At 44.3% G+C, this 23,508-nt stretch overlaps 1 protein-coding gene across 1 annotated transcript in view; it reads left to right on the top strand.

Annotated features, from left to right (window-relative positions):
• The first annotated feature begins 15,126 nt into the window (after positions 1-15,126).
• SECISBP2L (SECIS binding protein 2 like) overlaps positions 15,127-23,508 on the top strand; it is a 44,521-nt gene continuing 36,139 nt past the window's right edge. Inside the window, exon 1 of the mRNA XM_084775505.1 lies at positions 15,127-15,327. Coding sequence (XP_084631631.1) covers positions 15,304-15,327 — 24 coding nt within the window. The 5' untranslated portion in view covers positions 15,127-15,303. The remainder of the gene's footprint in view (positions 15,328-23,508) is intronic.

Genomic DNA, 23,508 nt, shown 5'->3' on the forward strand with positions numbered 1-23,508 from the left:
CAGGAGCTCAGCATAGCAGAAAAGCTGGGCTCTGAGCAAACAAGCCGCAATGTAAAGTACGTGGCATGACAAGGAGAGTGGGCACCACTGACACCTGTGCCAGGGTTGCCAGACTTAGAGTTGCCCCTGCTGCCACCAAGCAGAGCATCATCGTGCATTCTTGGCTACTGCCAGCCCCTGGAGCAGGACGAACGCTGTAGTTGCTTTATATTCTAGGGCCGTTTATTATGAAACAGTGGACTAGCTAGAAGAAGAATGAGGTGAAATCATCCACGTAAAGAGTGGAGAATGAATGCCTCACAAGTGCCAAGTGCTCGTAAATATTTACCACTGGGGTTTTTCTATTTTATTATCAGCCATTATATAACATCAATCATCTTGCTTTTCTGCTCACATCTCCCACTTTGTCTCCTGCGTCCCCCTCTTTCTTCATCTGCCGGATACGCACAGCTCAAGGTCACTGAAGTAGCTAAATACTTCACACTGACTGTTGACTTTGCCTGGCCTATTTCACTACTTTCCTTCCCCTTCGAGGCACTTTCAGACTGTCCCTTCAGATCTAGCCTTCAGATCTATTCTCTTACATAGCAACCAGAAAAGAACATTTTTTTTTTAATTCGAATATGCCCTACTTAAATCCTTCAGTGGCTCCCACTGTTAGGATGCAGCCTCTAGCCTTGTCGTTGGCTTCAAGCCCTGTGCAATCTGCCCTCTGCTTAGCTCCTCAGGCTCAGCTCACCGTGCTGCAGCAAGCCTGGCCAGCCTGGCCTTACTCTGCCTCTCAGTTCTGGAGCACACTGTTCTCTTTGATCCTTTGAATCTTTTAAGGGTCTTTTCTGGGATTGACTATTTCTGTTATAGGGCAAACACCTTAAGCCTTGCTTAGACGTTAAGGCCACCTTAAGTCCAGTAGCCCCCATGTCCAATAGCATATTTTAAATGGTGGATAAGTGATAGCAATATTCATTTGTGCTGTTATATAGTTATCTGCTTAATGCCTGCCTCTACAAAGATGAGAATGGTTTCTTCACAGCCACATTCCCTCAAACCTAACACACGGGTGGCAACTGAGGGTCAAATCAGGTCAAATTGGTTCACTGCATAGGGTGTGGTTAGTATCTTGATATTGCATTTTATTGCTCACGTTCACAGCCAAATTGAACGGATTATACAGAGAGCTCCCTTAGAGCCCCTCCCCCTACAGTCTCAGCACTTCCATGTGACGATTCCTTTTCTCAAAATGTTCGCTGCACTCTGCAGTGTCACAGAAGACCCATTTTTAAAAATTTATTTATTTATTTATTTTGCCTTTACAGCCTTTTCTGGACAAGAATAAGAAAAGCTTCCTAATGCTCGTGACCTGGCACAGCCTCTGTGTAGTCATCAACCTGAAACTCAGGAATGGAGGCGTTGAAGCGTCTCTCCCTGCGTGCTTCAGGAAAGAGGACCTGACAGAAGCCGTTCCTTATAGCTTCAGAATCCCCACCCTGACCCCTCCTTCCCAACTGAATTCTTTCCAAGCCCTCACAGACAGTTGGAGCCACATGTACTGGTCCCAGCTGCACAGCTGGAAAAGTAATGTCTCCATTCCAGCTGTGCAGCAGAAAAAGAAAGGAGGGTCAGTCCATGATCATGACAGGAAGAAGCAATCAGGCGTGCTGCTGCTGCTGCTGCAGCTGAGAGCTTTGTAGCCTGATCCTCAGGCAGCCAAGAGAGCAAGTCTAGGCCTGGTGTGGCCTTTTGAAATCTCAAAACCCATGCCCAGTGACACTTCCTCTAGCAAGGCCATGCCTCTTAACCCTTCCCAAACAGTTCCGCTAGCTCAGACCAAGCATTCAAACACATGAGCCTATGAGGAGCATTCTCATTCAAACCACAACACTACTTTTAGGTGTTTGAGAGATCTGCACACTGGTTTCCATAGTGGCTGCAGTAGTCTAATACACCAGTTTTAATTAAGATAACAGTCTTCAACAGTGCTCAGGCTGGCCTTGAACTCTTTTTTTTATTATTATTAAAGATGTGTTTATAATTTTCACAGTATTCTGCCCAAATGTGGGCCTGCACACGGGAAGAGGGCACCAGATCTCATTGTAGATGGTCATGAGCCACCACGTGGTTGCTGGGAATTGAACTCAGGACCTTTGGATGAACAGCCAGTGCTCTTAACCACTGAACCCCCTCTGCCTCCCAACTGCCTGTACCATTATACTCTCCCTGATTAGTTGAAATTGCTGACACTTGCCCAAGGGAAGCATGGAAGAAAATGCCACCAGCAAGGGTATTCTGGTCAATAAATGTGTGGTTCCCCATGATAAGAAACATTAGGCAGTGGCGCTAGGGAGATGGCTTAGTGGTTAAGAGCAGTAGCTACTCTCCCAGGGGTCCGTTTGATTCCTAGCTTCCACATCATGGCTCACAGCTATCTGAAACTCCAGTCCCAGGGGATCCAATTCTCTCCTTTTTTCGCCTCTGAGGGCACTGGGCACACACACGGTACATACACCTGCATGCAGGCAAAATATCCATAAACATAAAATAAACAAAAATTAAATTCTGCAGATAATGAAAACATTAAATATGGTGGAGGGCTGAAGAGATGGCTCAGTGGATAAAGTGATACTTTATGTCATACACACATATAGGCAAACACTCATATACATAAAATAATAAAATAAATTAAAAAGAAAAAATTTAATGGAAGGAATATTGAGAGGGAGGGAGGGAGAGAGGGAGGGAAGGAAGGAGGGAGGACATACATGCTTGTCATACAAGCACGAAGACCAGAGTTCAGATCCCCAGAAACCATTTAAAAATCTGTATGCAATAATGCATTTCTTAGAAAGAAAGAGAAAGGAAAGAAGGGAAGGAGGGAGGATGGAAGGCAGCCAAGCAGGCAGGCAGAAAGAAAGGGAGGAAGGGAGGAAGACAGAAAAAGAAAATGTTCTTCTACCCACGGTAGTACATGAAACCCTAGCATTCAGATATCAAAGGGGCAGAGGCAGGAGGATTGCCACAAGCTTGAGGCCAGTCTGGTGTACATAGCAAACTGTCAGTCAGCTAGGAATACATGGTGAGTAAGGAGATTTTGTCTCACAAGAGGAAGAGTAGCAGTTGGACGGGGATGGCACAGTGGTTAAGAACACGGGCCACTCTTTCAGAGGACCCAGGTTTGAATCCTGACACGCACACAGGATCTCACAACTGTTCATGACCCTAGGTCCCGGGGATCCAGTGGTGTTAGTGGATACCAGGCATGCATGTGGTGCATAGACACACATGTAGGCAAACACTCATACACATACAATAATAAAATAAATTAAAAAGGAAAAAATTTAATGGAAGGAGGATTGGAAGGGAAGGAGGAAAAGAGGGAGGGAGGGAGGGAGGGAGGGAGGGAGGGAGGGAGGGAGGGTGGAAGGGAGAACTATTCTAGGTACAATGTGGACCTTAGTGCCAAGTGACAACCAGTGGCAAAGCAGAACACCTCATGTACAAAGAAGCCCTATGGTCTCAGTACTCTCTATTTTTATTATAATAAATTAGCCCAAGATATGAGGCAACAAATGTTTAACTGTCTGAAAGACACAGCCTTGGAGACATACAATTTGATCTCCAAGAGCACTAGATTAGCCTTTTGTGGAGGATGAGTCTCAGATGTCCCCTCCTCAGCTTGCCACAGCACAGGGCAGAGTGACATGCCTTCCAGTGGGCCCGATGCTTACTTCAGTCACAGAGATTTGTGCCTCTTACTTTAAGTTCCTTGAGACAGGGTTTCTTTGTGTAGCCTTGGCTGTCCTAGGACTCATTCTGTAGACCAGGCTGGCCTCAAACTCAGAGATCCACCTGCCTCTGCCTCCCGAGTGCTGGGGTTAAAGGCGTGCTCCACCACAGCTGGCACTTTGCCTCTTACCTTAATATCTGATCATTTGCCTCTTTTACTTGAAATAAGGGTCTGTGTCTCTCATTAGGTAGTAGACCATTATATATTTTCATAAGAAGAATTATTAAAAATAAGTGTGTGGTGGCACATGCCTTTAATCCCGGCATTCTTGGAGGCAGGGGCAGGCAGATTGGTGTGAGTTCAAGGCCAGCCTGGTCTACAAAGTGAGTCCAGGACAGCTAAGGCTACACAGAGAAACCCTGTATAAAAAACAAAAACAAAATTAAAACGAAAGTGTGTCAAGGCATGAATGTGTTTTATGAGATGACAACAGCACAGGATGTCAAGGTCTTTCTTTATGAAATAGCAGGGCTGAACTGCAAGATTACTGAGCCAGAGGCTGACAGCATCCTTTGTCTCAGACGTTTGATACTGTTGAGGTGATTTAGAACTCCCTTCAGTTTCCCCAAGAACTCACACCCTGCTGAGCCAGGCGGACCGTTAACATAGGGCAGAATATGACATCTTGGAGACCAGCAAGCACTGGAAAATTCCAAGGCTGTCAGAATCGTTGGGATGATGGTGCAGAGTTCTTTTGAGAGCCTGTCGTTTCATCTTCAATAATAAATGACTCTGTATGAGAGAAAACAGAGCTTCTGTGGTCAGGTATCTCTTGATCCCGCTTACATGAAATGTTCCCAAAGGGTAAACCTCCAGAGAGAGGAAGAAGCCTAGTGGTTTTGGGGCCCACAGCGAGGCAGGAATGGAGAGCAATGCTGGGTGGATGGGCTTTCCTTTGGCGGAAGGGAGAACATTCTAGAAGCAGGAAGAGCTGATTATTGGGCAACACTGTGAATGCTCTAAAGTCACTAGACTTCACACACACGGTTGATTTTATGTCATGCGAGCATCACCTTAGGAAAGCTACTGACAACCTTGAACCCCAATGGAGAGCTACACCGAGCTGAGGCAGATGAACTGGAGAATTTTCACAGGTCACACTTCATGTGTCCTGTCTGTATTGAGTCTATAATTCAAAAACCCTCTTTACCATTGAACTCTAAATCAATGATGTTATTAACTGGTGTATTATTTGATTACTAATTGATCTGCTATTATTTAAATTAAAATAAATTTCCTTATTGTTTATTAATTGATGTTAACTGATGTTATTAACGCATCTAGAGAGTGCTCTGTTTCATATGCTTTCTCATCTCTCTGAGGGAATTCACTCACCTAATTCTCACAGTAAGATGGAGAAGCTAATGCAGTTATTACCCCATTTTACACAGGTTCCTCCAACTGAGCAGGTCATGGTGTGACAAGACTCGAATCTCCGATCTGTTTCATTCAAAGCCTAAGCCCGTTATCAGTGATCTGAAGATATATACAGTTCACGCTAGTGCACAACAGATATAAAGATACCTTGATAAAACAACCAAACTCTTTATGTGTTTCTAGATGGAGAAAAAAAAAGTGCGTGTCAATTTCTTAAACAAATGAGTGGAGTGATGGGTCCAGTTGGTGAATAAGAAACTTGTGCTAAGAGATGCCAAACAGAAGAGACCCAGCTCGAGAGGCCAGAGCAGATCTGTAAGCCATAAACTCCCAGGATTATAGGAAATGCTTTGAAAATCTGCTGGCGCCTTCTTCAGTTAGCTGTGACAACCACTCTGTACCCAGGCCTCTCTGCTCCTCCCCAGGAGGCTTTTCTACAACGTGGCAAAAGTCAGCCACGTTAAAGGAGTCTGGGCTTATGGGTTGTGGAAATGTCCTGCTGTAGGGCTACGTTCACCCACTGGTCTACTTACGTGTCCTCTTAGTGTCCCAAGACATCTTTAACTCCCGAGTGTGATGCAAGCTCTGGGTCTCCGTGACCTGTGAGTCATCCTGATCATCTCATGTCAGGTGATCTGACCCCATGGCATGAGCCCTGGGCATCCATCCAGCAGCGTTTCGATAGCACACTCTTTCAAAGCGGCCTTTCCTCATCCAAGATCCACACCGTAGAATTAGCACTGCATCTTTTTCATCTGGATTTCCCGTTGGGACGTATTCCCTACCCACAGCTTTCATGTGTCTGAGATCAAATCCAAACAAAGTATGCCTGATGAAACACAAAAGTGAAAAATACCAACTTGGGTCTAAGGGGACATGGAATGGTACCCTAGATCACATCCTGTTCCCGTGCCTGCATCTTTCCCACTCACTTACACAGGGACGGTTGCCACAGGGTCCTGGGCAAAGAGGCAAGGGCTTGGGACAGTTGCCCCACAGGAGTTCTGAAATGGTGTCAGGTTTTGACCTGTAGGATCTGACCTCAGTGAGCAGGCTGTGGACATTTTGTCTCATTCCTAGCACATGGCAAAGTAAACACACTCCAGGGCCAGGCTGCCTACTATGATTGGGAAAATTGAGTAGGAAAGAACAATTGGGAGAGAGAGGTGGCGGGAGGGGGGGGGGAGCGGAGAGAGATTTTCTATCAGGAAGCTCCTCCCCCACCCACTTCATTCCTGTTGAAGGCCCCAGGTGTCCAGGAAGTTGGAACCCAGGAACAAACACACTGCCTATCAGCTGGACAGCTTCACACCTAGCCGGGGGCCACCTGAGGCCTTCAGCTTTCCTTCTGGTTCGCCTCCCCCCCCCCCATCATTTAAAACAGATACAGACACTAAGTTATCGTCTGCAAAGGGGACCATAGATAGTCTCCCCCCCCCCCCCCCCCCCACAGAGCAGTCTGAGGCAGGGTCTCACTCTCTGTAGCTCAGGCTGGCTTCAAACCCACTCTGACCCTCTTGCTTTAGCCCTTCCAAGCTCTAGGACTACATGGCCGTCTTGTCTAGCGGGCCATAGACATTCTTATGCCCAGATCTCTGGTTTGGTTTTGTTTTCAAGCAGCTTTGGTGAAGCTGCTGCGTTCCTCTCTGTTCCCAGTTAACTGGCCATCCAAAACCATTTCCTCATGTCACAGAGGGTTCTGGCGAGTGCTAGAAGGACCTTTCCCCTGGAGCCTTACTTCCTCTTTCTGTCTAAGTCTGGTCACGACATTGATTCGAGGTTATTTTTCATGCTAGGGCAGTTCTGGCTAGCACAAGAGAGCAAATAGCTAGCCGCAGCTGACGATGCTAGAGTTAGCATGAGTCATACATTCCAAGTAGAGGAGGTTGAGAGGCCCAGCATTTAGCAGGCTTGCCCATTTCCTGAGTCCGAGGCAAACACATGCCAGCCGTGGTAGCTCCATCTTCAGAAGCCAGCAGTCTCTTCGTTAGTGTGTAAGGTCTTTGGTTTGCTGCTCTCCACAGTTCAGCCTTGCCATCTTCCAACCTCACAAAGAGTTTAGGCAAGTTAACTAAGATGCACAGCTGCCCCCTTCTGAGGGATAAACAAACAAACAAAAGCAGGCAATGATTCCTACCTCAGGATTTGTTGTGAAGGCTAAAGGGTATGCTTTCTGCCACAGCCTCAGCACTGACGGCTACTGGTTACGAGGTGAGTGCAGCCCTTACCAGCCATGATGTTTGACCACCAGGAACTGCGGCTTCTATGGCTTCTCTAGAAATCTTGACCTGTTCAAAGCCTGTGATTTGTAACCTGCTGGAACTTAGCCCAGCTACAGATCTAGAGACCTCTGGGCCAGCTGGATAAATGAATGGCCCCTCTGTGACTGGTAAAAGTGAAGCCACAGGGCAGGGCAGCCAGAAGCAAGCAGCAAGTGAGGTTTGCTGTAGGTGATGTCTTCCTTGAGTGTCTCGCCTGCTGATTGCGGAAGGACAGAGGGAGAAGCTGAGGGCTCAGAAGCAGCTGGAATTTCTTACTGACTTTGATTGTAGATGGGTCTCGGAGGTTACCGCAGAGGGGAGTTTTTTTTGACATAATCTGTGCATCTCTAGAACAGATTTAGAATTTTGTACGGTTGCCATTGTTCTTCAAACACACATATGATGATACCTTGTAGTTCCCCCCCCCCATACAGAGAACATAGGCAGAGCTTTAGTAGTTTAGCAGAAGATGGGGACTGGTCACAACTGTCCTGTTTGGGGTCAGCCTAAAGAGCTAAGTGTGAGGCACGCATTAGAATCAGTCATAGAGACTAGGTTCCTCGAGTCGAGGCTCCTTCCGAGCTCCCAGGCACTCACTCAGGCTGTAGCACCAAGAGTAATGATTTCTTTCTACCCTATTTCTAGACAGTGATGCTGAACAGCAGGTCTATGTGCCTGCAAATTAATTGGCTAAAACTGGTCATGTAGCTGTGTCTATGCATTGGGGGGGGGGGGGAACAAAAAAACCAGAAACAATAAAGACTCCTCTATATGTTGGAAAGACAAGATGCTGGTGATATTTCCCTTTTTATTCTGTTCTTATAGCTTTGGTTGTATTTATGCAAAACTACTTAAAACCCAAGAAAAGGAAAACCCCGAATTCTGTCATTTGGAGCAAGAACGACCCCCTGCCCCTCCAGAAGTGTTATCTCCTCCACTTTGGGCTATTTAAGGGACGTTTCTTATGTTGCTTCAAGGAACCCTTCAGTGACGAGGTGGAAGTGTACGGCCAATAAAGCCGCTCTTCCCCACCTTGGCTCTGGTCACGTGGCTTCTCTTCGGCAACAGTAACAGGGACTATGACACTTTTCCAAACAGACCCACCAGCTGGGGATCAAGTATTTAAACATGTGGTGACTGTTCTCATTCAAACCACGGCGACCGTACCCTGTCGTAAATCTTGGAAGCCGTTTCCTGCTTCTAGCCAGCCTGACCTGAAGAACTCACTGCCATAAACAATAAATGCTATGACTAATATTTTTAATCTGATTCTAGAGTCCACTTACGTGCCAGATGATTTCCTCTTCAAATCTCTGTTAGCTATGCTACCTCATTTGGATATTGTATTGTATTGTGGCTGATCTTTGCGTAGTTGACCTTATTATCATCTATAAATCCTTTGGAGGGGGTTATTATCTTCTGATTTTATTTTGTTCACATACAACTTATAGCTCAGAGGGTTTAAGAGATTCCATTAGAACCTACCACTTAGTTACTTACCTCTCTTCTTTATGTTGGGTGACTCTGAGTCAGCTATAAATGCGAGCTTATGCACTCATTCAACAAACATTGTGTAACCCTGTTATCAAGGAGTGTACACTCAAAGAAAAAACAACCGCACAGATATTTGTGCACGGTACATAAACAACTAAGGCAGGATGTGGCACAAGCGAGGGAAATTTTAGGGCAGACTCTTTCAGACTTGGCACACGCTGGGGGAAATTTGAGGCTGAGTCCAGGAAATGGGTGAAATAATCTTCTGCCTGGGAGGGGCCAGCTAAGTAGGAAGCACAGCATAAAGTGAAGGAGATAAGAGCACATATTTAACGAAGGCCGTCACTGAGGGTTTCAGACTGACTAAGACACATGCTCAGAGTTTCTGTTTGCAATAGCCACTGTGACTATACGCTGAAGGCCTACTGTGTGCTCAGTGGTGGTTTAAACATGGGAAATATCCAGCAACGGACAAAAACCAAACATCTAGCAAGCAAAAATCCAAAACTCTTGTTTTCAAAGAGTTTCCACAGAGACTGATGGTCAATGCACCAAACAAGATGTAGATAGAGCGTTACAGACGGTGCTAAGAGCCATACAGAAAAGGCCGGGCACCAAGAGGCAATGCTATTTTATTGTTATTTGTTTCATGGTTCTGGGGTTTGAACCCAGACCCTTGTTCAGGTGTTCTATCATCAAGGGCCCTCTTTTGACTTTTTTTTTTTCAAAGTATAATTTATTCACATGCTTTTTTGATTTTTTTTTTTTTTTAATCATGGAACAGGGCCTCACTAAATTGCTCGTGCTAGGCTTCAACTTTGTCCCAGTCAGACTTGAACCTGCAATTCTCCTTGCTTCTGTCTCCCAAGTAGCTGGGATTACAGGCCTGGCTTAGGCATACTGCTGCTTTTAAAATGTTGAACAGAGAGAGCCTCATCCAAAAGTCATCTTTAAGCAGAGGCCTCAAGCAAAGGCTGGAATCGTGTGTGTGTGTGTGTGTGTGTGTGTGTGTGTGTGTGTGTGTGTGTGTGTTATGTGGGGTGAGAGCACTCCAGGCAGCAAAAGCAGCAAGGCCAGAGCTGAGACTCAAAGTAAGTGTGCCCAGAATGTATGTTTGGGGGGACTAGACTGGAGGCCAGTCTGCTGGTGACAAATCAGAGAGAGAGAAAGAGAGAGAGAGAGAGAGAGAGAGAGAGAGAGAGAGAGAGAGAGAGAGAGAAATGGGGCCAGAGGTATGGTGCAGCCTTATCAGAGATGCCAGCCTGATTTGAGATTTCATGGCTTACTCTATCTGATTGCCACATTACTTGACAAAGGTTGTCTTCTAGTTGTAAAAACATCTCCCATAGGTTGAGGATGCAGCTCAGTGCCAGAGTGCTTGTCCCACATGCCCAGGGCCTTGGGTTCAACCCCCAGAACTGTTTTACTTTTATTAATCATTTGTGTGTGTGTGTGTGTGTGTGTGTGTGTGTGTGTGTGTGTGTGTACACGTACATACAAATTATGGAGTTGGTTCTTCCACTGTGGGTTCTGGGCTGGACCTCAGGTGGTGTCAGGCTTGGGAAATACTTTCAGCTTCTGAGCCATCTCATCAGACTTAAATTTTTTTAACAGTAAAACTGTAATGTAATAAACTAAGTCTTAGACAAACATCCAGGACTCGTTTTTAGGTCAGAGGTAATAATTCTGATATTTACCCCTTCAACTTTATGACAAATATAAGTTTAACAAGCTTTTAAAAAAGCTTTCGCATGTTTTGTGTATGTGTGTTTTGTGTGGTGTGTGTGTGTGTGTGTGTGTGTGTTAAGGATGGAACCCAGGGCTTTGTACATACTAGGCGAGCTCTTTGACCACTGACTTTGTCCCTATTCCAAATGACTTTTTAACTATAAATTCAATACTCTACCACATAGATCTGGCTTGGACAGTCTCTGTCCATCAGTATTCAGCCCTGCTCACCGTTCATTCTCTATTCTTCATTGGTTTCCTCTCTGTTTCTCCAGTGTGCATTTTTCTTTTTGGCTCCTCTGTCTTCTCCCCTGCCCCCCCCCCCCCCGTGATCTCAGGTCAGATAGCATCTTCTCAAAGGTCAACCATCTACAAGGTTCCATCTAGAGGGACTCCAGCTGCAGTTGCCATAAATAAGGCTTTATTTCCGTCACAGTATTCCTCTTCGTCACTGTAACCCTTGTTTACAACTATGCTCATTGTTTATGTCCCAGATGAGCTGGTAAATTGCACTATAGCAGAAACAGTATCTCATTTGCTCTTGCATTCTCACTACCTTGTCCAGTCTTTTCCACACCATTAACTGTACCCAAAAGATTTTGTTAAGTAAATCACCATGTATTGTTATATTCAAGAACAGTCCTTGGACGAAAGCAGCACCTTGGGTACCAGGGGTTCCTACCTTAAAGCTAAGTACTTGTCTGCATTCAAGAGCAGCTAAGAAATCCTCTGACCCATGGCCCTGTTATCCCACTACTCTCCTCCAGGCCATGGTGATGGTGGTGGTATAGTGGACAAGGTGACTCTCGTAAATACGACTTTAGAGGGGTCTGTTACCGAGTTAGCCTCCACCTCTACCCCAGGACAGAATTGTCATGTCTCCTAGCCAAGCATGTCTCCTAGCCAAGGCGGAGGAGCTGTTGGGGAGTACTTGAGGACTTTGGCAGCATCTCCCGGAGCCTGAGAGAATACAGGCCTTTTACTGAGATATCCAAGTTCCTAGGAAAGAGAGAAAAAGATTTGTGGGTGCAGAAAACACCATGGATAAGCTTTGTTCTTACTAACTGTAGATCTGTAGATGTATGTATTTTCCCCAGAGAAAAAAAAAGTGTACTAAAGTCTGCCATTTGCTTTGGTATATATCTAAAATAATATGGCTTAATGGCCAGAGAGAGGTAAAGTCGAATAGACAGTCATTGGATTAGAAAGTTTAAAAGCAATGCCTTGAGTTTGATGGGAGAGAATTCTTAAAAAGGATTCCACCTCAAAAGGCTGCCTGCCTGAGTCGCCATGGCATTAACTGAGAGTGCCAAACCCCCAGAAGCTCCCTAAATACTTCTCCTCTGCTGCGCAATGGTAGGGATGGTGAAGACACTACAGTGTGTGAGGGAAATACCTGATGGAAAAAGAGAGGTCTCAACAATCATCGGAGACAATGATAGTATTTTATACCTTCCGAAAGACTGGGCTACAATGGTGTGTGCATTTGTTAGAACTAGATTTGGCTGCAGTTCATTTCTTCTGTTGTAACATTTACATCTGTTGATGTGCACACATCTTTTAAAACATATTAATTTATTGTTTTTAATTAACATTTTTCATACAATATATTTTGATTATTTTTCCCTCCCCTAACTCTTACCAGATCCTTCCCATTTTCCTACCCATGCAACTTTATGTTCTCTTTGTGTCTTTCAAAGGAAAAAAGAGGTAAAACAACACCACACACACACACACACATACACACACACACACACACACACACACACACACACACACACACACTTTTGGTTTTTCCAAGACAGGTTTCTCTTTGTAGTCCTGGCTGTCCTGGAACTTGCTCTGCAGACCAGGCTTGAACTCAGAGATCAGCTTGTGTCAGCCTCCCAAATGTAGGATTAAAAGCATGCACCACCACTGCCAGGCCTGTTTTCTTAGCTTTAAAGAATGCATGAGCATCGTAACTCTGCCTCACATCTCTCTCACCCTCATCCTTACCCTTAGCAGTGAACCTTGCATCCTATTTCAAAGGAGAAAACAAAAGCTATTAAACCATTTCCCTTCAACTCTGGGCACTAAACTTAGAGTAAATATAACTCCAGCCACAATGTATCTTTTCTTCCTTTCCTTCTGTCACACTGGACTCTCTACTTCCATCCCAGGCCAGTTTCCTCCAGTGGTTTTTGTATCCTGCACCTCCAGGTTCATCAGAGGGTTTGTTCCTATGCTTCCCTGTCTGTCTGTCTGTCTGTCTGTCTGTCTGTCTGTCTGTCTGTCTGTCTCTCTCTCTGTGTGTGTGTGTGTGTGTGTGTGTGTTTTGATTCCTCATGAATGCTAGGCATAGAGCCGACCACTGAACTATATCCGTGTACCCCTGTCCCACTTTTCTTTTTTCTTTCTTTTTTTTTGTTTGTTTTGTTTTGTTTTGTTTTGTTTGAGACAGAGCTTCTCTGTGTAGCTTTGGCTGTCCTGGACTCCCTTTGTAGACCAGGCTGGCCTCGAACTCACAGAGATCCGCCTGTCTCTGCCTCCTGAGTGCTGGGATTAAAGGTGTTCAGGGCAGCCTTTGCCTCCTTATGTAGCCAGCGGCCCTTGAGCTTGCATTCTTTCTACCTAGCAGCTGGAGCAGCGACCTCGACCTCGGCTCCATTACAGTGCTGGCTTGATCTGGTTAGACTTCGTTCTTTCAGATCCACCTTCTCTGGTTTCAATCCCCACTCCTACTGAACTTCTTTGTCATAATAGGTCTCTTTTGGGACAACTTGCTCTGTGTGTGTGTGTGTGTGTGTGTGTAAATTCCTGCACCTCCAGGGATTAGCATTGTACTTGACATCTTGAATATATTAACATTTGTTGCTAAAGGAAATAAGTCATTTGTATCACGTGTGAAATACTTCGCCTTCTTCATAGATTTAATATTTTTTTCTAATAGTCATAGCTATCCTTTTTAGGATTACATTAATATGGCACTGTAACACTGCTCGTTTCTATAATTCTTATAATTTGCAGGCAAATTGGACTTAGAAGATTCTCAACAAGAACAATTTCAGTCGCAATAATCATATAATGTGGAAAGATATTTAGATGTTCTCCATTTAAATTTCCTCTTACGGATCCTTGGGAGAAGGGGGAAACCTCAAATACTGTAGCACATTTACGGCGTTCTGCTCAGATGACAATGTCTCACAACTAAAGACCACCAGAAGGGACACAGCTCTCTTCATCTTTCTGCTGGAAAGGAGAGTGAGCATCTGCTGGCTTATGTAACTACCCTGTATAAATAGCTTCGTTTTGTGGAACAACTTTAAATTCCTTCTGCAGCCATTGAATCCTGAGCAAGGGTGTGTAACAGACTAAAGAATCTAGCTTTTACACGGCTTGCACATTTCTAATGCAAATGCGTGTGAGATGGAAATAAAAGTGTGTATGCGGCAGAAGAATAAAACCAAACCCATGACACTTTCCGTGTAAAAGCATAAATGTTTCTTCTTCATGTCTTTTGCATACCAGCTTTCTTATGTCTTGTTGACATATAACACAGCTCTTTATGGTTAGGACCCTTCACAGAGCAGCCTCTCTTTGCAGACTAACAACCTGGACTAACCAACATCTCCTAATGTATGATGACAAAGCACATTTCTTAAGACTTCTCTTTCCCCTTTTCCCGACATTGATCCCCTCACCAGGTGTGAACCAAACAGCAGCCAACTCTACCCTCTTTCTTCACTGAAGTATATATAATTCAGCTGATTCGCTTTATCAAGCCAAGGCTCTTGAGGAGAGCTTGTGTGTGTTGGAGGCCAACTCCCCAGAGGGACTCTAACAGTAGGGTCCAGTTTCAAGGCTAACTCTGTCTTTAAGGAGTTGATGATCTGAAGATTAAATGAACTACCCATAAGCCTAGGGGAAGGCAGCGGAGTAGATAACCACTTCTTGGATGTTTATACAGATTCTGGGTACAAACAGGGTCCGCAAAATCAACCTGGAATTGAGGCTAGCCATGAGTGCGGACTTGGACAATAACATTAATTAATCATTATTTGTGGAGCTTTTAAATAGGGCTTCTTTTCCACGGCTACTCTGCGTATGCAATTCATTTGTGCACTTTTCTGAGGGCAAGGTTGTTGTTTTCATTATTTCCAAGTCCTGGCAGGATCATAGGACTGGCGAAGAGCTACTATCTCTTCCAATATCCCGTGTCGGTTTTGGCTCCGGAAGAATCTCTGAGGTCCCGGCAAACTGAACACCGGCGCCCCGGTTTCGAGGCGGACCAACTCTCTTAGATAAACAGTCCTGGGAGGAGTGTAGCTCCAGGTTCCCAACCAGGCTGTGCCCGGGGCCTCGGCGGGGCCCGTCTGCCAGCCACCCCAGCCCCGGGTCGCTCCTCGGCCGCCCCGCCTCTGAGCACCTCCATTTCCTACTGCGCCCCCGCCCTTTCGGCCCAGCTCGGCTTCCGTCCCAGATGATCCCTCCCTAGGGCGGCCTCCGCCTCCGCCGCCGCGAGCTGGAGCCGCCTCCCCGGTTAGTGGCGTAGCCGAGTCGGCGTCGGGCCGGCGGTGCGGAGGGGACGGAGCCCGGCGGGACCGAGCGGGGGGCCATGGAGAAAGCGGCCCGCGGCGCCGTGCACACCGACTAGAGCCGGTGCCGGGCTCCGGCGCCATGGACCGAGCGCCGGCCGAGCAGGTACGCGAGGGCCTGGGCTGCTCTCGGGCCTCCGGGCCGGCCAGGCCGTCGTCTCGGCTGGAAGGCCCGGGGAGGTGGTCCGTGCTCGGCGGCGACAAGCGTTGCCCTTGTAACGTTCCGGAGTGTATTCCTTTTCTGAAGAGGCTACCGTGTCTTCCTCTTGTTTTCCTAGTTAGTTATTTTGCTAATAATTATCCTCTTAAAATGGAGCAAGAGTTCGTTTTGAGCCCATTTTCGTATTCGTACAGTAGTTGCATTAGTGGTCTCTTTAGTTATTTGATTGCATTAAGTTCGTGCTGGAAGGAAGGACGAATGACAGTATGAAAAATAACTTAAAAGCATAGTGTCATGCTTCCTCCACCCCGCAGTATTTTACAGCTTCCCTGGAAACGACTTAATTTGACTGAGTGTGATTTTTGTTCACTGTCAATTCCCCTCTTCCAGGGCCTTGGTCAGTTAGTCACATCGTTGAAGGGAGAAGGAACACGGGTGACTTGGCCTGTTAGTTTTGCAAATACTTAAATTAGCTCGAATAAATGAGACACCATCTCCCAAGTTCCTGTGCGTGGCTATATGTGGTTGATGACAGTTTTGATTTTTTAATTGCATTTTTTTTTCAAGCCATAACACAGCTTTCTAGTTTTAATACACTTCGTCATTTCTCTTCTTGTTGAGACTTGTCATATTGTACGTTGTATTCTATCCTAGATGTCTTAGGGGCGGACCTCCTGCCTCAGCACTTTCCACAGGGCCCTGCCACACAGACTTTAATTTAAAACGGAACGAGAAGCTTCATGAGAATACAAGTCTGTTTTTATTAAGGAGCACAAATTGCCGAGGGAAAATTGATGTAGAGCCTTCATTGGTAAATACACACTTCACCGAGACCCAGGGTGTTCTGTTACAGCCTGTAGTAAATTTAATTAAGACATTATTTTTGAAAGTAATACTGGGGGAAAATAAAACCCCGGAGATTCCTTGACAACGGAAAAAGGAAATTTCCTTGCATGTGCAGCTCTAATGAAAGGGTGGGACATTTTGGTCTTTCCTGGACACTCAGGAACCAGTAATGCATGCTGTATGTGCACAGCTCCTTTCATCTTGGAGGAAATGTAATTACCTATTTAGATGGTAACATTTACCATGGCTCTCTGCATGTGATTAGCCTAAGAGCAAGTGTACCAGACTGTTTAGAAAGCGTCCTCCTCCTACAAACTCCACCATCTCTTAAGACCCTTGAAATCCAAGAGCTAGAAAGAAGCCATGCAAAAGCATTTCATATCAAAGGTGTTTTATTTTCCTCCAGCACCTCTTGGTTCAACCTGTCCTGCAGCGGGGGAACTTCTAAACAGCATTTGGATAGGTAGGAAGCCCTCGAGAAGTATTTGTGGTACGTGCCAAATTCCCATGTTTTGTTTTTCTTTTTAAACCATTGTTGGCTTATATTCAGAATTTCCGAAAATGCCTACAGCATTAACTGTTGCAGAACTTAGCAGTTTGCATAAGTTAGTGTTTTTTTTTTTTTAAATTGTACTCAACATAGACTTGTTTTTCCAGTTAAGCTAATTAATAAATCCTTGGAGGACTGCACAAGGGTAACTTAAATCTAAACATTTATGTCTGACGGCGTTCATGCCGTAGGCTTTATAAGTCACCGTTTACATAAGGTCTTTTTATAAAAAAGATAAGCCTCGTATATGTTTATAAGGAGTAAGACATTGGTGCTATCGTGCTAGATGGATTATCCTAATTGTAATAACAACTGAGATCATCTTACAACCAGAAGAGCCTCTCAGGAGTATGCTTTTCTACCAGCTCTATGAAGTCAAAATAAGTAGCTCAGTGTTAACTGCCAGAGTTAGCCACTGTAAAACAGTTATTACTTGCTGTGATATTTGCGTGTGTGTGTGTGTGTGTTGTAGGAGTGGGGAGGTAAACTTACATGCATAGGGTGAATGTAGAAGTCAGAGATCAAGGTTGGGCAGACGCGCCCGCAGTCTCTCTTCACCTTACTTTTTGTAATGGGGTGTCTCACTGAACCCAGAGCTCGCTGATTGGCGAGATTGGCTGGCCAGTAAGCCCTGGGTTCCCCCATCTCTGCCTCCTGGCATAGGGGTCACCTCTGCACTAGCTTTGCCCCTGGGTGCTAAGGAGCTAAAGTCAAGTCTTCTCTCACAACAAGGGCTTTACTGATCAAGCTATCTCCACGGCCTCGCTTTTGTCAGTGATGATGATGATGTAATAAAGCTGTGTAAAGGGACGTGAGAAGTGGATTATGGGTTCCGTTTGTTTATGGGGATTCAGTGTCTCTACTTTTAGGAAATCTAGGAGTGTGTTAGACTTTTTAAATACATAATGAACGCAGAAGTGACCGGACACCGAGGCTCACAGGCTGTTTTATATTGTCCCAGAACTGTAAAGTCATCTTAACTTAGGGTCAGTCAGTACAGTCTTCTAGAGAGAGCTACACAAATCCCTGGTTATTCTCCTCTTTCATTCCTAGAAGAACAAATGCAGTGAATTGTGCAGTTTTGTCACAGATAAGAATGTAAAATTGGGCTGCTGAGGTGGCTCAGTTGGTAAAAGCATTTGCCCCTAAGTCTGCTGATCTGGGACCCAGGGAGAAAGGAAAAAACCAGTTCCTGAAAGCCTCCTAGGCACACCCCATATACACACCACATACACGCGTGAGCATAAAATACACACTAAAGAAACAGAATTGTTTGAACTGTTTGTAGCAGCACTCTAAACTAAATGCATAGTCAGTTTCCCACATCTGGGGGTTCCATACCTCCGAAACAACCAGCTGGATCAGAAGGACTTTGGGGGGAAAGTTGAATCTGTGCTAAACATGTGCAGGCTTGTGCCCTTGTTATGCCCTAAACACCGCAGTATAAGAGATACCTACATAGCCCTCGGATTTGTTACCTGTTGCAGGAAGTGGAGAGACAGATAAACAGGACACTGGAAGGGTACATGGCCTGTATGTAAATATCACGCAAACTCCAAGATCATCCGTGGACTGTCGTGTCTGTAGTGGAGGCCCAGTAACCCTCCTTGGACAGTGAGGGACAACTATACCTTAAATGTTACTATAAAACCTTTATTATCCAGTCACACAACTGACATTTTTTTAGTGGGAAGTCAACTAACATACTATATTTTAAGATTAATACTCTTAATTAAGGAGTGTGTCCATTTAGAGAAAACATTTGGAAATTTAAAGGTATTTTCCAAGCTTTCATGTCAAAAACAAAATTAAAAAAACAGAATGACAAGTCATTAGAAAAATATTAAATAAATATCGAAAGGCAAAGGCAAGAAAACAGGATGATAGGTTATTTGAAGAGTATAACTACATATCACACATAAAACTATGACATATGGCTGAAGTTGTTTCCTGACACAGATGTGTAGTCTGAGGTGCATAGTTTAAAAGTAAAATAAAATTATCCATCCAAGGCAAGAGGTTGGGGGAGAAACTTTATATAAAGCAAGAAAGACAATAAGTGTAAAAGCAGAAGTTAATGTTAGATACTACAAAAATTAATACTACATGTAAAAGGGTAAGGTTTTTTTTTTGTTTTTTGTTTTTTGTTTTGTTTTTTTTGTCTTAAGAAAACACCGTCAAGTTTTATCAGACTTTAGTAGTGCTGTGGCAAAGTGTGTGGGTCTGGAGGTAGGTGTCACTCTGAAGTCTTGAACACCGACGGTTGCTTCCGTTTGTCTTGGCAAGTGGTTTACTCTGGGACAGTGCAGCCAGCAGGTAACTCGGACTCCATTCATCCCCCCTAGAAGACACTCACTTTATCTGTACATGAGGTGTAAGACGCACTTAGTGTGTGATGCATTTTCACCTTACCATAGAGCGCGGAGGTTTCCATTGTCTCTTCCTGTGGGTGTGTGGCACATGCTCTGAAGTTCTCTGTGGGAGAATGTCTCCTTCTGTTCTACTTTTTTGATTTTAGGTGGGTGTCACTTTTCTGTCGCTTAATCTGGGAGATTATTTGCATTCTCCCAGAGGCCCCTGTGAGGAGTTGCATATGTATTCTTTGCTGCACCGTGCTTTTGCCTGCCCTCCGCCTGTGTTCCCTGCTCATCTTGCTACAGTGGCTTTCTGAGCGTGTGCCAGTGTGATTGTCATGAGGCACTCCGTGGTCCCCGTGCATGGCTAATGAACTCTCTTAAGGAGAGAGACTTCTTATGCTCTTATGCTCTGATAACATCTTTGGTTTTCTAGATGATTTGTATAAATGGCATTTTATTATTGACATTTGGATTTTTGTTTTGTTTTTCTTTTTCAAGACAGGGTTTCTCTTTGTAGCCCTGGCTGTCCTGGAACTCACTCTGTAGAGCAGGCTGGCCTTGAACTCACAGAGATCTGCTTGCCTCTGCCTCCTGAGTGCTGGAATCAAAGGTGTGTGCCATCACACTTGGCATTGACATTTGTTTTAATAGGTACAATAATAAAAATAAATGAAATAAGTATTTTCACAGGTAGAATTACTCAGATTTTTCATTAATTTAGGAAATTCTGAAATAATGTGTGAAATACAATTTTACCACTGAGTTGTGTTTGAAGCATACAGTAATATAAGAATGGTTGTTTTGTCACTGTAGTTCACACTTTGTATTTTTTATTATTTTATGTATATGAGTGTTCTGGCTGTGTGCATTTTTGTGCACATGTGCATGCCTGGTGCCTGTAGGGACCAGAAGAGGTTATCAGATCCCCTGGAACTAGAGCTACAGACAGTTGTGAGCCGCCATGTGGGTGCTGGGAGTTGAACCTGGGTCGTCTGGGAGAGCAGTTAATGCTCTTACCTGCTGAGCCATCTTTCTAGCCCATATTTACACTTTCTTTACAGAAGGTAACAGTTCACTTCTTTAAAATTTAATTTCTAAAAATGTAGATAGCGAGGGTTGGAGAGATGGCTCAGTGGTTAAGAGAGCATAGGACTCACCAGTGGACCCAAGCTCAGTTCCCAGCACCCACATCAGGTGGCGCACGAACACCTGTAACTGCAGCTCCACAGCGCTCTACCCTCCAGCTGCACACACCCACTTAGCTTCACTTACCTGCACATGACCACATATAGTCATACATACATGTGCATAACTAAAAAGGAAAGAAACCTTAAATATTACATATAAATATATAGATCATGAGCTAGACATGGTGGTGCATATCTCTGAGAAGTGAGGCGGGAGAATCATGAGTTAAAGTCTAGCCTGGGAATAGTGAGACACTTAAAAAATGGCAATAAAAATTAGCGACTAAAATATGGAAATTCAAACTGAAGAATAATACTATGTCAAGTAACTAGTGTAATTTTCAATATTTTCAGACATTTTTCTTTGATTTCTATACTAATATTAAAGGTTGCCAACATTTACATTTTTACACTGAGTTTTTAAAGGATTATTTACCCTCAGCTTTGCTTTCTGGGCTGTTTAGATGTATGGTAGGTAATTGAAGGCTTCCACATCACAATGAATAACGTCGGGAGGCATGTGAAGTTGGAACTGCAGGGAAAGCTGTCAGTCTGTTCCTTCTGCTGACGTCTTCTGCCTGCGCAGCTGTTGGCTACACTGGCTTCTCTCATTTTCTTTGCTAAAAAACAAAGGATTATTTCAATGTTTGTGAATTTTATTGCTGAACTTTGGTATCTAGAATTGCACTTAAAGGGGAAACTGATACAAGCCTTAGTCTTCAAAGATGCATTCATGCATGCCCCTGTGTGTGTCTGTGTACCTGCATGCCTGTGGGCACACAACAGCTTAAGCAGCCATACATCCTGAACAAGTTATCCGGGGCCATAACATATTTATATAAAGTACAGTTAGCTGTGTGTGGAAGTTTATTGCAACTTTTGATCTGAATAAGAGTTTGAATTTGTTACCAAAGTAATTGGTTGAGTTGTTTTGTTTTTGAAGAGTTTGTTGGGTTTTTTTTGCGGTGGGAGGGGCGCAGGAGAGGAGACAAGAAAGGTGTTACTTTAAAGCTATTTATAGTTAGTTACTGTGGCTTTTTTTCCATTATATACTATTCTACGTAGTCCTGTTCTTTGCTTTATGAAACACTAATGAGTATTAGTCCAGATTCTTTCAACGCTTCAGAATTCGTCCATGTTGAGGACTCTGATTTTTAAAAGAAATCCTAAAAACTACATGTCAGTCTAATTAAGATAGGATATCTCCTTTTTTTGTGTATATGCATAAACTGTTTTCATTACAAGTTTTCATTATTGGCATTGTTGTTGGAAGTCAGCTTCTTTCCCAAGTAAGAAATCATTTATTGGTGTATTATGTTTCAGTCTTAGTTCTAAGGAGTGGCCAGGTGAGAACTGCCATCTCCCTGACACTTGGAACCCTTCACAGTTCACGCAGTTCACAAGTGTGCTTGTGTTCTTGCTCCTTCAGGGTTGGTTAGTGGTGTGACTGCAGTCTCCACAGTGCAGATCGGCAGGGAGGGCGGGGTCGGGTTGTACTGCTGTGGACTGCACATCTGTCTCCTCCCACGGTAACAAGCGTTTCTTATGTGTACCCCAGACAGTTTATGGATCATATGGATTTTGAGTAAGTCCTTATCTTTAAATTTTCATCCACTTGTTATTATATATATATATGAGACCTTTTTTTTTTCAGAGCGGGGGAACTTTTATCAAAAGCCACTTTAATGAATTTACTAGGAAAATGTCCTGGTTAGGACTATTACTTTTTAAGGTAATTGTTTTGAGTGGTTGAAATGTTGACTTGCATTTCACCAACTTTGTTTTATTAAAAACGTGTCTAGTATTTTTTCGATTATAAATTTACATGGCTGACACTGCTTTTGAGGACTGTACTATAGGTTGTGCTGTTGTTTGTTTTTGAGTCAAGGTCTCTAGGCCAGGCTGGCACTGCGATCTGCGTAGCAGAGGTCAGAGGACTTTGAATCCATGCTCCTCCTGTGTTCTTCCTCTCAGGTGCTGGATTCCAAACACGTGCTACCACGCCCAATGCATGTGGTGCTAGGAGCAACCCAGGGCTTCGTGCATGCTAGGCAGCTGCTCCACCAACTGAGTTAGACCGCCAGTCTCTCCCAACCCCCTGACTGGCCTCAGGGCTCATGGCAGCCTGCTTCGGCCTTGTGAGGACTAGGGTTACAGCTGTGAGCCAGGGTGCCCACCTCCTGTAGATATTCTTATGTTCCAAAAACTGAAATTTGTTAAATATAACATTCAGAAAACTACTAAAATCAATGTGTAACTTGATAACAAGTTCAATGGCTGGTAAGTTTATCTAAGATTCGAAACTTTCCAGGGACCCCCAAGCTCTCCAGGTCCCTCTGCCGAGTTGCAGCTCCCTCCGTCCTAAGAGTGTCTACCTGTCCGGATAGTTGCAGAGCTCATTTTCTTAATAATTTCCTTGTGTGTATTTTCCCAGAGTAGAGTTTTAAATGGCTTTTAACCGTCTGGAGCTGTGTTACAGGAACCAAGGAGATTAACATGGAAGTCCATGTTAGGGTCACATCAGTGAGTTCCAGTAGCTACTGGGAAAAGTTACTCTAATTTTTCTCCCTCCCAAGTTTAACTATGAAACATACTTTTCCCCCTTATGTTTTTGATTCATCTTAGACATGTTCCTTCATCATAGTTTAATGATATGAATATTAATTTCCTGCAATGGGCAGAAATAGACTACTTTTTCAACTACTCAAAGAAATGTAATATTCCACAGAACCCGAGCTGAAGGACTTCTCTTCCCTTACAACATTAGCAAAAAATACAGTTCTGTCTCAAGAGATAGATTCTTACTACTATTAGATCTGAGGTATGACTTCATATACTCTTTTTTTTTCCCCTCGAGACAGGGTTTTTCTGTGTAGCCCTAGCTGTTCTGGACTTGGCTTTGTAGACCAAGCTGGCCTCGAACTCAAGTGATTTGCCCGCCTCTTCCTCCCAAGTGTTGGGACTAAAGGCATGCGCCACCATGCTGCTTTGATTTCCGTGAACTCTTGATCATTTTAACAGCTTGATTGCCTAAGAAGGGATCTCCCTGTGGTGTTGGGGCTTTTGATGAGCCCCTCCTGGTTTATGGTTACCCCCTGCTTACGTTGCCTTCGCGGCCTTTCCACGCGTTCTGCGGGGATTGTGTGTAGACTCTTCTGTAAGTGCCACATTTGCATTGCTTGTTCAT

The sequence above is a fragment of the Acomys minous genome (genome assembly GCF_964271855.1).
Source record: "Acomys minous genome assembly, chromosome: 3".
In the NCBI taxonomy this organism is placed as follows: Eukaryota; Metazoa; Chordata; class Mammalia; order Rodentia; family Muridae; genus Acomys; species Acomys minous.